At 34.1% G+C, this 12,541-nt stretch overlaps 1 protein-coding gene across 2 annotated transcripts in view; it reads left to right on the top strand.

Moving 5' to 3' along the window:
- Positions 1 to 11,153, top strand: part of LOC142348838 (V-type proton ATPase subunit B-like) — a 103,130-nt gene extending 91,977 nt beyond the window's left edge. For both annotated transcript variants that reach the window (XM_075400376.1, XM_075400375.1), the window contains exons 6-8: positions 5,270 to 5,397; positions 9,237 to 9,381; positions 9,544 to 11,153. In XM_075400376.1, coding sequence (XP_075256491.1) covers positions 5,270 to 5,397; positions 9,237 to 9,381; positions 9,544 to 9,671 — 401 coding nt within the window. In that variant the 3' untranslated portion in view covers positions 9,672 to 11,153. The remainder of the gene's footprint in view (positions 1 to 5,269; positions 5,398 to 9,236; positions 9,382 to 9,543) is intronic.
- The last annotated feature ends 1,388 nt before the right edge of the window (positions 11,154 to 12,541 follow it).

Raw genomic sequence — 12,541 nt, 5'->3', positions numbered from 1 at the left:
ATTTCACTACTCAACGTCAAATGAAAAGTGCGCCAAAAGGTGTGTGATTTTTTCGCATTAAATTTTGTTTGTGGTTATAGTGGTGTAAAATGTCGTCATTTGAAGGCCACTTTAGTGAATTTAGTTTAGTTAAGTTTATTGGGGCGCTGTCTTTTGATCTGTTCACACATTTTCATGATTTTTAGGTCAAATTGGAGAAAAGATTGATCACGCCGAAGCATGAAATGGAGCGAAAATGCAAATGGTTTTGAGGCGCGATTTTTTTCACTCCAATTTCAAGGTAGAATGAGAAAGCAGTCATGGAACCAAAGCTCGCGTTCTCGATTGTGTTTTTGTCACATGCGGCAATTTGACTTTAACTTTTGCTGACTTTTTAAGTTTTGTGATCGGGTTTTTAATTTCTCTTGTAGAGAAGCAATTATTGTAAACGTGTGTCTTTTTTATGCAAAATTTTCACTTGACCGTTTTGACTTTTCGAGTGACTTTTAAGCCCTTGACTTTTTGCGTTTTGCGTGATCTAAATTTCCCTCTCAATCAAAATTTGAAGCAGCTGAACTCAATTGGCGGTAATTTTATACTGAAAGTCAACTGAAAAGTGCGCCGAAACTGGTGCCATTTTTCACTTTAAATCTTAATATTAACCTCTAATTTGGTTATTTGAAGCCCACTATTGAACTATTGAGCAATTCTTCCGACGTTTAGGCGGTTATATTTTTCTAAGTGGTTTTCCCTAACCATTTTTGTCCATTGTGGGTCTATCCTTTTGTTTATTCAATGAAAATTCTTTTAATTTTGTTATTATTTTTTCAATTCTGCTCAATTTTAGATACCTGCTACGTGAATTTTGTTCTTATTTCTCTTAGTTACCATATCTAATACTCATTTATATTGACACTAGTCCTTTCATCCAGTGAGTATGGAAAGGGAGTTTGTCTAACTACGAAATAGAATCAAAATAGTTCGCACTTTAAAAATATTTTTATACAAAAATTTTCTGTTTTGTGAAATATGACAATAACTGTTGCAATTTTTAAGATCTGTGCTAACATTTTGAAGATTTTGGAGTACAGTTTGGGTGGTGATTTTGATCATGCCGAAGCAAGAATTGGAGCGAAGAAGCTAGGGGTCTTTGCTTTTTGAAGTAGTATTTCTCTAATTTTCAACGAGAGAGAATTTTGAAAAAGTTGAAGCAAAAAAATTGGTTTTCATAGGTTTTGTTCACGTGTGGTATTTTTATTTCTGTTTTTACTGTTTTTAATAGCCGCCCTCATCTTCTCAGCCGGCAATTATAGCGCTCCTATTTTTTTTACAATTCAAAGAATTGGAATTGTTTTGGGGCGCTGTCTTTTTTAAGATCTGTTCACACATTTTCATGATTTTTGAAGTCAAATTGGAGTAGTGATTTTGGTCACGCCGAAACAGGAAGTGGAGCGAAAAAGCGAGTGGTTTTGCGGCGTGAAATTTTTTCGCTCCAAATTTAAATTAGAGTGAGAAAACGGTGTTCGAAAAAAAATTCGCTTCCTAGCTAGTGGTTTTTTGTTCACATGCGGCAATTTGACTTTGATTTTTACTTGTTTTTTCGTTTTTTTTGGATCGGATTTTTTTTTTGGATCGGATTTTTTTCTAAATGGTTTTTCCAATCCATTCATAGTCCGTTCTAGGTCTAGTTTTCTGTTAAGTCAATGGAAATTCTTTGAATTGTACGTCAGGACTTGTCCTGATATGTTTTTTTTTACTTCGTCAAATAAAAAAACTGTTTCGCTTTACCTCATTTTGCCTCCCTTTCAACATTTTGCGTGAAATCTTTTTGACTTCTCTAGGCTGTTTTCTCTCTTCTCTCATTCTGCTAAAAGTGATTTTGAACATCAGTTGCTGAGCAAAGCAATTCAAAATGAACAGAGTTAGTACAAAAATCAATGTCAGAAATAGAAACGGGATAAACCCATAAAGCCCAATTTTAGATGCCCGCTATTTGAACGTCGTTCCTATAAGTCTTATTTACCATCTCTAATGCTTATTGTTATTGATAGTAGCCCCTGTAGCCTCTCTAAGAAACAGAAGTACGTTATGTTCAACTACGAAATGCCATCAAAATAAATCGGACTTAAAAATTGTTTTTGTGCAAAAATCTTTTTTTCAATATCTTCTATTCTTTCAATTCCAATCATGCTTATTGGAATCAACGGCGGCTATTTTCCGGCAATCTGCCGGGTATGTTGCTCAGTTGCTGAAGGTTTTTGTTTTTCTCGTGTCTGGACAAAACAGTCCAAATTGCGATATACCTATACATATTCCTAATTGCAATATTCCTATACAAAACAGTTCTGGAGAGAAAATGCAAGTTAAAATCAGTGGTTGTAATTAACAGCAGCCCGCATATTCTTAGACGGCTAGTATTTGGAGTGCATTGGTGCGCTGCGTTTTACTCGAAGAAGAGTATTGGGATTTTACAGCTCTTTTTTTAGCTGAAGCAAGTTTGTTCGTGACTTGTACTTCCGACTTTTGTTTTTGACCTTTAACTTCTGTTTTCACATTAAATTTTGTTTGTGGTTATAGTGGTGTAAAGTGAATTTAGTTTAGTTAAGTTTATTGGGGCGCTGTCTTTTGATCTGTTCACACATTTTCATGATTTTTAGGTCAAATTGGAGAAAAGATTGATCACGCCGAAGCATGAAATGGAGCGAAAATGCAAATGGTTTTGAGGCGCGATTTTTTTCACTCCAATTTCAAGGTAGAATGAGAAAGCAGTCATGGAACCAAAGCTCGCGTTCTCGATTGTGTTTTTGTCACATGCGGCAATTTGACTTTAACTTTTGCTGACTTTTTAAGTTTTGTGATCGGGTTTTTAATTTCTCTTGTAGAGAAGCAATTATTGTAAACGTGTGTCTTTTTTATGCAAAATTTTCACTTGACCGTTTTGACTTTTCGAGTGACTTTTAAGCCCTTGACTTTTTGCGTTTTGCGTGATCTAAATTTCCCTCTCAATCAAAATTTGAAGCAGCTGAACTCAATTGGCGGTAATTTTATACTGAAAGTCAACTGAAAAGTGCGCCGAAACTGGTGCCATTTTTCACTTTAAATCTTAATATTAACCTCTAATTTGGTTATTTGAAGCCCACTATTGAACTATTGAGCAATTCTTCCGACGTTTAGGCGGTTATATTTTTCTAAGTGGTTTTCCCTAACCATTTTTGTCCATTGTGGGTCTATCCTTTTGTTTATTCAATGAAAATTCTTTTAATTTTGTCATTATTTTTTCAATTCTGCTCAATTTTAGATACCTGCTACGTGAATTTTGTTCTTATTTCTCTTAGTTACCATATCTAATACTCATTTATATTGACACTAGTCCTTTCATCCAGTGAGTATGGAAAGGGAGTTTGTCTAACTACGAAATAGAATCAAAATAGTTCGCACTTTAAAAATATTTTTATACAAAAATTTTCTGTTTTGTGAAATATGACAATAACTGTTGCAATTTTTAAGATCTGTGCTAACATTTTGAAGATTTTGGAGTGCAGTTTGGGTGGTGATTTTGATCATGCCGAAGCAAGAATTGGAGCGAAGAAGCTAGGGGTCTTTGCTTTTTGAAGTAGTATTTCTCTAATTTTCAACGAGAGAGAATTTTGAAAAAGTTGAAGCAAAAAAATTGTTTTTCATATGTTTTGTTCACGTGTGGTATTTTTATTTCGGTTTTTACTGTTTTTAATAGCCGCCCTCATCTTCTCAGCCGGCAATTATAGCGCTCCTATTTTTTTACAATTCAAAGAATTTGAATTGTTTTGGGGCGCTGTCTTTTTTTTAAGATCTGTTCCCACATTTTCATGATTTTTGAAGTCAAATTGGAGTAGTGATTTTGGTCACGCCGAAACAGGAAGTAGAGCGAAAAAGCGAGTGGTTTTGCGGCTTGAAATTTTTTTGCTCTAAATTTAAAGCAGAGTGAGAAAACGGTGTTTGAACAAAAATTGGCTTTCTCGCTAGTGGTTTTTTGTTCACATGCGGCAATTTGACTTTGATTTTTACTTGTTTTTTCGTTTTTTTTTGGATCGGATTTTTTTCTAAATGGTTTTTCCAATCCATTCATAGTCCGTTCTAGGTCTAGTTTTCTGTTAAGTCAATGGAAATTCTTTGAATTGTACGTCAGGACTTGTCCTGATATGTTTTTTTTTTACTTCGTCAAATAAAAAAACTGTTTCGCTTTACCTCATTTTGCCGCCTTTTCAACATTTTGCGTGAAATCTTTTTGACTTCTCCAGGTTAGTTTCTCTCTTCTCTCATTCTGCTAAAAGTGATTTAGAACATCAGTTGCTGAGCAAAGCAATTCAAAATGAACAGAGTTAGTACAAAAATGAATGTCAGAAATAGAAACGGGATAAACCCATAAAGCCCAATTTTAGATGCCCGCTATTTGAACGTCGTTCCTATAAGTCTTATTTACCATCTCTAATGCTTATTGTTATTGATAGTAGCCCCTGTAGCCTCTCTAAGAAACAGAAGTATGTTCAACTACGAAATGCCATCAAATTAAATCGGACTTAAAAAAATGTTTTCGTACAAATATTTTTTTTGAATATCTTCTATTCTTTCAATCCCAATCATGCTTATTGGAATCAACGGTGGCTATTTTCCGGCAATCTGCCGGGTATGTTTGAGATTTTCATGGTTTTTTTCTATTTGGTTTTCAAAGTCCATTCCTAGTCATTTTTAGGTCCATGTCATGGTTAAATTATTATACAATTTCTCCCTGAATATTTTTGGTTGGATTTGAAAAAGATTAAGTTGCTAGATTGTTTTTGGATTATATTTCGCTTAGTAACTTACTGAAAAAGTAGAAATGCTGCTTGTAGAATTAGATCGAATAGTTTTTCAGAGAATAGAATTGGGACATTGAGGAACAGTTGGTTTATTTGGAATATTGAATAAATAATAATTGAAATTCATTGTGATCATGCATGGAACCGGCTGTTGAAATAATACATAAAACAAACATCTTATCGATGGAGAAGTGTTTAGTTTTGTTCTTTCGAATGAATATGCTTTTAATTGCAGTTCAGGACTTGATCTGCTATGATCTTGTTTTATCTCGTTGTTTGACGGTCATTTTCGTCCGCAATTGTTTGCCATTGATTACTTTTCGGTCAAATTACATACCTAACTCTCTAAATACTGAATTATGGACAACTGCCTAACGAAGGCTGATGTTTGTTCTGCAAGTTTTCCCATTTTGAGTGAATTGAAGTCTTATGGGCCAATATCTTTTTTATTTTAGGCCAGATCTACATAGACCGACAGCTGCACAACAAACAGATCTATCCCCCTGTGAACGTGTTGCCCTCACTGTCACGTCTGATGAAGAGTGCCATCGGTGAAGGCATGACCAGAATCGACCACCCAGATGTGAGTGTTCAAATTTTAAAGGCGTTTAATTGTTTTCACTGGAAAAGAATCAATGAGATATTCAGTTTAGCTTGGCTGCATACAAGTGGAGGGAATATTTTCGTCGAAATTAGTCATTTTACGTGAACATGCAAACTGCCCAAAATATGTCCCAGGTGGCTTAGTTTATTTGCATGGTCAAAAATATATAAAAAAGCGTAAATGGATTTAATTAGGCATTGGATTAAGTATCGCCTTGAAAAAAAAAGAATCAGAAGCCGATAACGCCTCAAAAAGGCCCTCCAAATGCAACAGCACGTCAGCTTGATGTGAGTTTTCAGATCAACTTTCTATGAAAAATGTATCAAGCGGTCTGAATTCAGCTAAATACTGAGGCATTTTTTGCTTTCAAGCGAAGCTAGCACTCCTCTTCTTTGTTTTTGGGACCAAATTTTTGTCTGACAACCGTGATAAACTGGTAAACCCGAGGGTATTAAATTCATGAGCAGCTCGTAGAGCTCTATCAGTCTCTAAGTCCAATTTTTGCCAAAACTGCTCAGGAGCCGTGTTCCTCGCTTGAAAGGCTGGCTAATCTTGCAGTTTTTGACAAGAATATGGCCAAACAGTTTTCAAAGGCTTGCCTAGTTACTAGTAAAACAAGGGAGAGCTGCAGATGCAACAGAATTCCGAACTTTATCTTTAACTTTGATGCAGCTGGTTCTTAATAAAAAAGAATATGTTTCTTGGACATGATTGAATATATACAACTATTAGATATATTTATCATCACACAAGTGGACTTGCACGGAATCGAGCTGATTCTATTGCAGCAAGCCCAATATTTAACTCAGAAACATTTAAACAATTTTAAAGTTTACTACATTTCAAACATAAAATTTACTAGCTCTTGGTTATTAATAAGATAAGAATCCTTTAACTTATGGTATATATTTTTTAATTCATCACTTGTACTTTTTTCAACGTTTCCAGGTAGAATTTAATTTAATTTAATTCCCTTAGCTTACTATAGCTAAGGGACAAAGTGAGCTCTAAAATGGGACAAAGTTTTCGCATGTTTAAGGGGCCACACGAAGCGCATGTTTAAGACCTGCATTGAGCAGCATGGTTAGCAAGGCTGTTTAATCAGTTTATCACAACAATTAGGCTAATGAATAGGTGTAAGTCATATTTTGATCCATTATAAAAGTGTAGTGGTACAAAATTTGGTTTCTTAGCATTAAAGTTGCATGACTTATGAGTATAAACTTTAAATTTAACCTTTGAAGTGGCCGTGGTCCCTAACTAATCTCTGAAGCCGGTTCCTGGGTCTTCTTTTTACTGGTTTTTCACAATAGTAACAGAATGGTTTTTGCTTACTTTTTTTTGTTTTAAGATTCCATGTCGGAATGTGCTTAAAATGGTACTTATTTTAAAAGGCCGTTTATCAAATAGTAAGTTGTTTTATTTGAATTTGTGATTTTTGATGCTTCATGTTCTTCGCACATTTGTTCATGATTTTCTAATACATGCTGAGTTGAATAACTTTTTAATCGGTTTAAGCAAGAATATGATTTATCATTTGAATTAGCAAGTATGTTTAGACATATATGTGCATAATGTAGTGGTCTTTAAATAATAATAATTTTCATCCTTCATAATCCTTGTGTGTTTAAGTAGCCGGCTATCATAGCGCTCCTATTTTTTACAATTCAAAGAATTTGAATTGTATTGGGGAGCTGTCTTTTTTTTAATATCTGTTCACACATTTTCATGATTTTTGAAGTCAAATTGCAGTAGTGATTTTGGTCACGCCGAAACAGGAAATGGAGCAAAAAAGCGAATGGTTTTGCGGCGTGAATTTTTCTCTACCTAATTTTAAAGTAGAGTGAGAAAACGGTTTTTGAACAAAAATTCGCTTTCTCGCTAGTGGTTTTTTGTTCACATGCGGCAATTTCACTTTGGTTTTTACTGTTTTTTCGATTTTTTGGATCGGATTTTTTTCTAAATGGTTTTCCCATTTCACTCATAGTCCGTTCTAGGTCTAGTTTTTTGTTTAGTCAATGAAAATTCTTTGAATTGTACGTCAGGACTTGTCCTACTATGTTTTTTTTCTTCGTCGAACTTTTTTCGCTTTACCTCATTTTGCGGCTTTTTCGACATTTTGCGTGAAATCTTTTTGACTTCTCTAGGCTATTTTCTCTCTTCTCTCATTCTGCTAAAAGTGAATTTGAACATCAGTTGCTCAGCAAAGCAATTCAAAATGAACAGAGTCAGTATAAAAAAATTGAAGTCAGAAATAGAAACGGGATAAACCCATAAAGCCCAATTTTAGATGCCCGCTATTTGAACGTCGTTCCTATAAGTCTTAGTTACCATCTCTTATGCTTATTGGTTTTGATAGTAGCCCCTGTGGCCTCTCTCTAAGAAACAGAAGTATGTTCAACTACGAAATACCGTCAAAATAAATCGGACTTAAAAAAATGTTTTCGTACAAAAATCTTTTTACAATGTTTTCTATTCCTTCAATCCCAATCATGCTTATTGGAATAAACGGCGGCTATTTTTCGGCAATCTGTCGGGTATGTTTAATTTTTATTTCTTTATTTTTATTTACTTGAAATTTATTAAAATTGAAATCATCTTTGAAACCTTTTCCTTGATTTCATTTATGTTTTTCTGTTTGTTCTATTATTTGGGAAGATGATTTTTGGGGCTTGATTTTTATAGAAATATTTGGCAAACTTTGATTTTTGGTGTTTATTGCCAAATTTTGAAAACATATAGGCTAAAATACACGATTTTAAACAATTTTTATCTTATGTATTCATAACATTCATAATATTTTGTTTTTTAAATGGTAATTCTCGATAACTTCCAACTGAATTCTAAAATTAAATATGTAATGTCCTAGATTTTTTTCCTTTATTGTTATAAATTGAGCTTCAGCTTTTCTATATTCTATGTCTTCTGATAAATACATTTCAAAGAATTTGTGATTAATAGATGTTATTTTATTAAGAATGTGTTCAAAGATAGCTCCATAGGTTCCCTGGTCCATTATCTAACCGATTTAATGGTTGATTTGATGTATGGTTGAGCATGCGAAACTACATGTAGTGTTAGTTAGAGATTCAATGTAAACATTTAATCTATTCATCATTTCTTGATTGTCTTGATTGTGATTGTTTATACACTTTATCCTTTTCTGTTTTACTTGGGTAGTGTTGAGTAGATGTTAACTATCGTTTAAATGTTTCACAGTGATTCTCAGATATATTTATTGACAAAATTTTGAAAAAATATTTTCGGATTGTTTTTTAAAACTGCAAAATTGGTTTTCAATCTTCCTTGTGGTACAGCTGTTAGTGTTTTTCTAAAATTGTAAAAAAAATGACCATGAAGCTTGCTCGTGGTAAAGATTTTAGTGTTTTTTCTAAAAAAAATATATTTTGTTTTTTGTTAAAATAGCAGAAATAGGCATTTTTTGGTGTTTTTTAGAATTGTGAGAACGTTTATTTTTTTTAATGTGTTCTAAAATCGTCTAACATTTTAGTATTTTTCTAAACTGTGAAATTTTTGTGCTTTTCTAAATTGCATATTATATCCTAGTAATCGGTGATATAGGATTCTGGCATGCTACGCTGTGAAGTGGACGTGGGCCAGATTCCTATATTACCATTTAATTATACATTGGGTTAGATTGTTGTTGCAAAGAACTACAAAATTACTTCACTTCTTCAAACGTGTTGTGCGAACAGTTAACTTCCAGTTGGTCTAAACATTAAAAGTAGACCAAGTATCACAAGGCATTTGTGTATAACGCAAAGAATTGGTATGGCATAGACTTGGATTGTTTTTAGGTATCGAATCAGCTGTACGCGAACTATGCCATTGGGAAAGATGTGCAGGCAATGAAGGCTGTGGTGGGTGAGGAGGCACTCTCCTCAGATGACAAACTGTACCTCGAGTTCCTCGACAAGTTCGAGGGAAAATTCATCTCACAAGGTTTTACATGAAAACTGTATTGAATTCTGTCGTGTATCTCTACGTAATTCCGAAGAACTGTTATGTTCTTAATCTGGTTGTTTCTTTTGAATTTTTCATGCTTGATAATTTGTTTAAGTATTGTGATTTTCTAGAAAATGAACCTTCCTTTATATTTTTCAGGCGCTTACGAAAACAGAACAATCCAAGAGAGCTTAGAGATTGCATGGTCCCTTTTGAGGACATTCGGACCTCACCTGCTCAAGCGAATCAACCAGAAGATCCTCAACGAATACTACCAGAGAAAATGAATTATTTAATCTACAATTCCCGACTCCTCTTTTTAGTCCAATTCCCAGCAATCCCAAATTACAATTGCTTCCGACAGTCTCCTTATCAATCGGGCAGAATTTCAATAACTACGGAAATGTCATCCCGGAATAAAATCATTGTCGACTTGCTCAAGTTTTTGTCAGAACTCAGTATGTCAGATTTTAGTGCAGCTTCGCAGGCATTCAAAATATGTAGCATCTGAAGTCCGCCGAAAATCTAATTAAAGTGCTGGTGATTTTTCTTAATTTGTTTCAGGTTATGTTCCTTTATACAAAGAACCAACATGTTGATGAACCACATTTTAATAGATTGAATGCTGTTGTTTGATCATTGCAAAGTCCTGTTGTATCTTTTTACTCAATTTATTCATATCTCACCACAGTAGATCTATATGCCTTGCTACCCAAATAGTTCACTCTTCCAAATCAAATTTTGATCAGAAGTCGACAATTTATGTAAAACCTTGCATTCGAAGAATTGTGAAATTGGGTTTGCTAACTTCGTAAGGCAAAAGACTAAGAAATAACCAACATTTTATACAAAATTATCAAAGCTGCTAGCAAGAAACCAAGAATCTATTTTCGGGAGGTCCATTCGAGATGGTTTTACATTTTTTCAAAGTGTTGTCTATATCCAAACATTCCACCCTGCTTCAATCACCTTAGAAGTGCTAATTATCTCATTTTGAACAAATTGTTTGTCCCGATACCCAAAATTTGTTCAGTTTTCGCCTGTTTTTCCGAGACAACATCACGCTACTACTATTAATCTTGATCATGTGAATTTTGAGCTGTTTGCACACAATTGTAGCCTGTAGTACATATTTATTTTTTGATTGATGATATATTGAACAATGTACTAGCAGCATGTATTACTATGCCACAAGTCTTGACTGAAATACTCCTACTACTGCTATAAAATGAAACAAATCAAACTAAATAGAGTCCATGCTATAAGAAAGTGTTCCAAATAACCACGCTTGGGTGTCAATACCTTAAATAACCTCGTCCTAGTACCAAGTTATTAAATTGTTTGAAATTATCTAAAATTTCATTACGAAACTTTGTGAAGAAGTAATGTTAAAAGGTTTAAAGCGTGGTTAAGCAATATATGTACTATTTATGGATAAATGCTATGAAATGAAATCAGATCTAAATTGATTTTTTCTTGTGCCGTGAGTATAAACTGTAAATTGAGCTGAATTGGTTTTAAAAAATTGTATCTAAATTGGATAAATTTGTGGAAATATTTGATAAATAGTTTATATATATATCTACTAATAGTAGTACTGCTATACTGCCCTCAATTTCCCGTTCTGCAGCAGTAGAGACAAAAATGTTCCGCTTTTTGCGCAATTGTCTATTATATTGGCCATGTTTTATTTATATTTACAATCCAATAAATGAACAGACGATGTATTGAATACGTTTTACAGAAAATAAATTATATTTGATTGGCCGTTTGCTTTTTTGAAGAGTCTTAAGAAGGAACAATTAAATTAGCGCTTTTGCACAGCTCTTTTCACAGAATCACTTATTCAGTTGTTCGAAACCGTTCTGTGAATTACAGCATAGGATGGATAGTACAAATACGTCATAGGATAGTATCAATTTTAGGGTTTTGTTAAGCAAATTTATTAAAAATGACATTTTAATAAATTCATTTGGTGTAATTAATAGCCGCCGTCAGCCTCTTGACGTCTATTATTCAGGCGCTCTCTTTTTTTATATAAAATTCTATTGGTGCGCTGTCTTTTTTTGAAGATCTGTTCACACATTCTCATGATTTTTGAAGTCAAATTGGAGTAGTGATTTTGTTCACGCCAAAAGAAGAAGTGGAGTGAAAAAGCGAGTGGTTTTGCGGCGTGAATTTTTTCACTCTTAATTGAAATTAGGTTGAAAAAACGGTGTTTGAACAAAAATTCGCATTCTCGCTAATGGTTTTTTGTTCACATGCGGCATTTTAACATTGATTTTCAGTTTTTCTTTTTTATTTTTTTATCCGATTTTTTTTAAAAAGGGTGTTTTCACTCATAGTCAATTCTAGATCTAGTTATTCTGTGTAGTCAATGAAAATTCTTTGAGTTGTACGTCTGGATTTGTCCTGCTATGTTTTTTAATTCGCATTGCCCTTTGCTTTGGATGCATTCGCTTGTCGTGAATTCCCAGTCCTGTTTTGCAGAGCTTTCCACATTGTCGGCAGACCAGAGACTTGTTCTGAACTTCTTTGTTTCTACATCTGGGGCTTTCTTTGTCATCGTCCTGGTGGTTGGCCATGCCATGTTCCCACTCCGCCAAGTGTTGCATCCTGCCCACCACTCTTCTCCATTCCTTCCTGTCTGTTGCTATGGCGTCAAGGTTTTTTGCATCAGTGCCTGCTTCCCGTAGAAATTTGTTCCTGGAATTTTTCCTGTTATTCGTCCGGAATTTTTCCTGTTATTCGTCTGGAAGTTTTCCTGTTATTTAGTTATTCTGTGTAGTCAATGAAAATTCTTTGAGTTGTACGTCTGGATTTGTCCTGCTATGTTTTTTTAATTCGCATTGCCCTTTGCTCACGTTTTGCGGTTTTACGTACGTCACGATTTTCACGTTTGACTTCTGATATACCTCACTCTCTGTTTCAACTGAAGGGATCTTATATTCTTTCACGCATAGATTTATGCACTGTAGTGAAGTTTAGAAGCTGAAGTAAGGATAGGTTTAGATTCTAACAAACTGCACACTGAATTAGAACAATTTTTGAAATTTAGGGTAATTTTTTTGTCAGTTTCAGTTTTTTATTTTTCTGTTTCAATCCCGATGTGCGTCTAACGCTTCAACGGCGACTCCATGGCTTTCCATGGCAATCT

Source organism: Convolutriloba macropyga, chromosome 10 (genome assembly GCF_964194025.1).
Source record: "Convolutriloba macropyga chromosome 10, txConMacr16.3, whole genome shotgun sequence".
Lineage (NCBI taxonomy): Eukaryota > Metazoa > Xenacoelomorpha > Acoela > Convolutidae > Convolutriloba > Convolutriloba macropyga.
The sequence above is the reverse complement of the archived record's forward strand: the minus strand, read 5'-3'. Positions and strand labels throughout refer to the sequence as shown.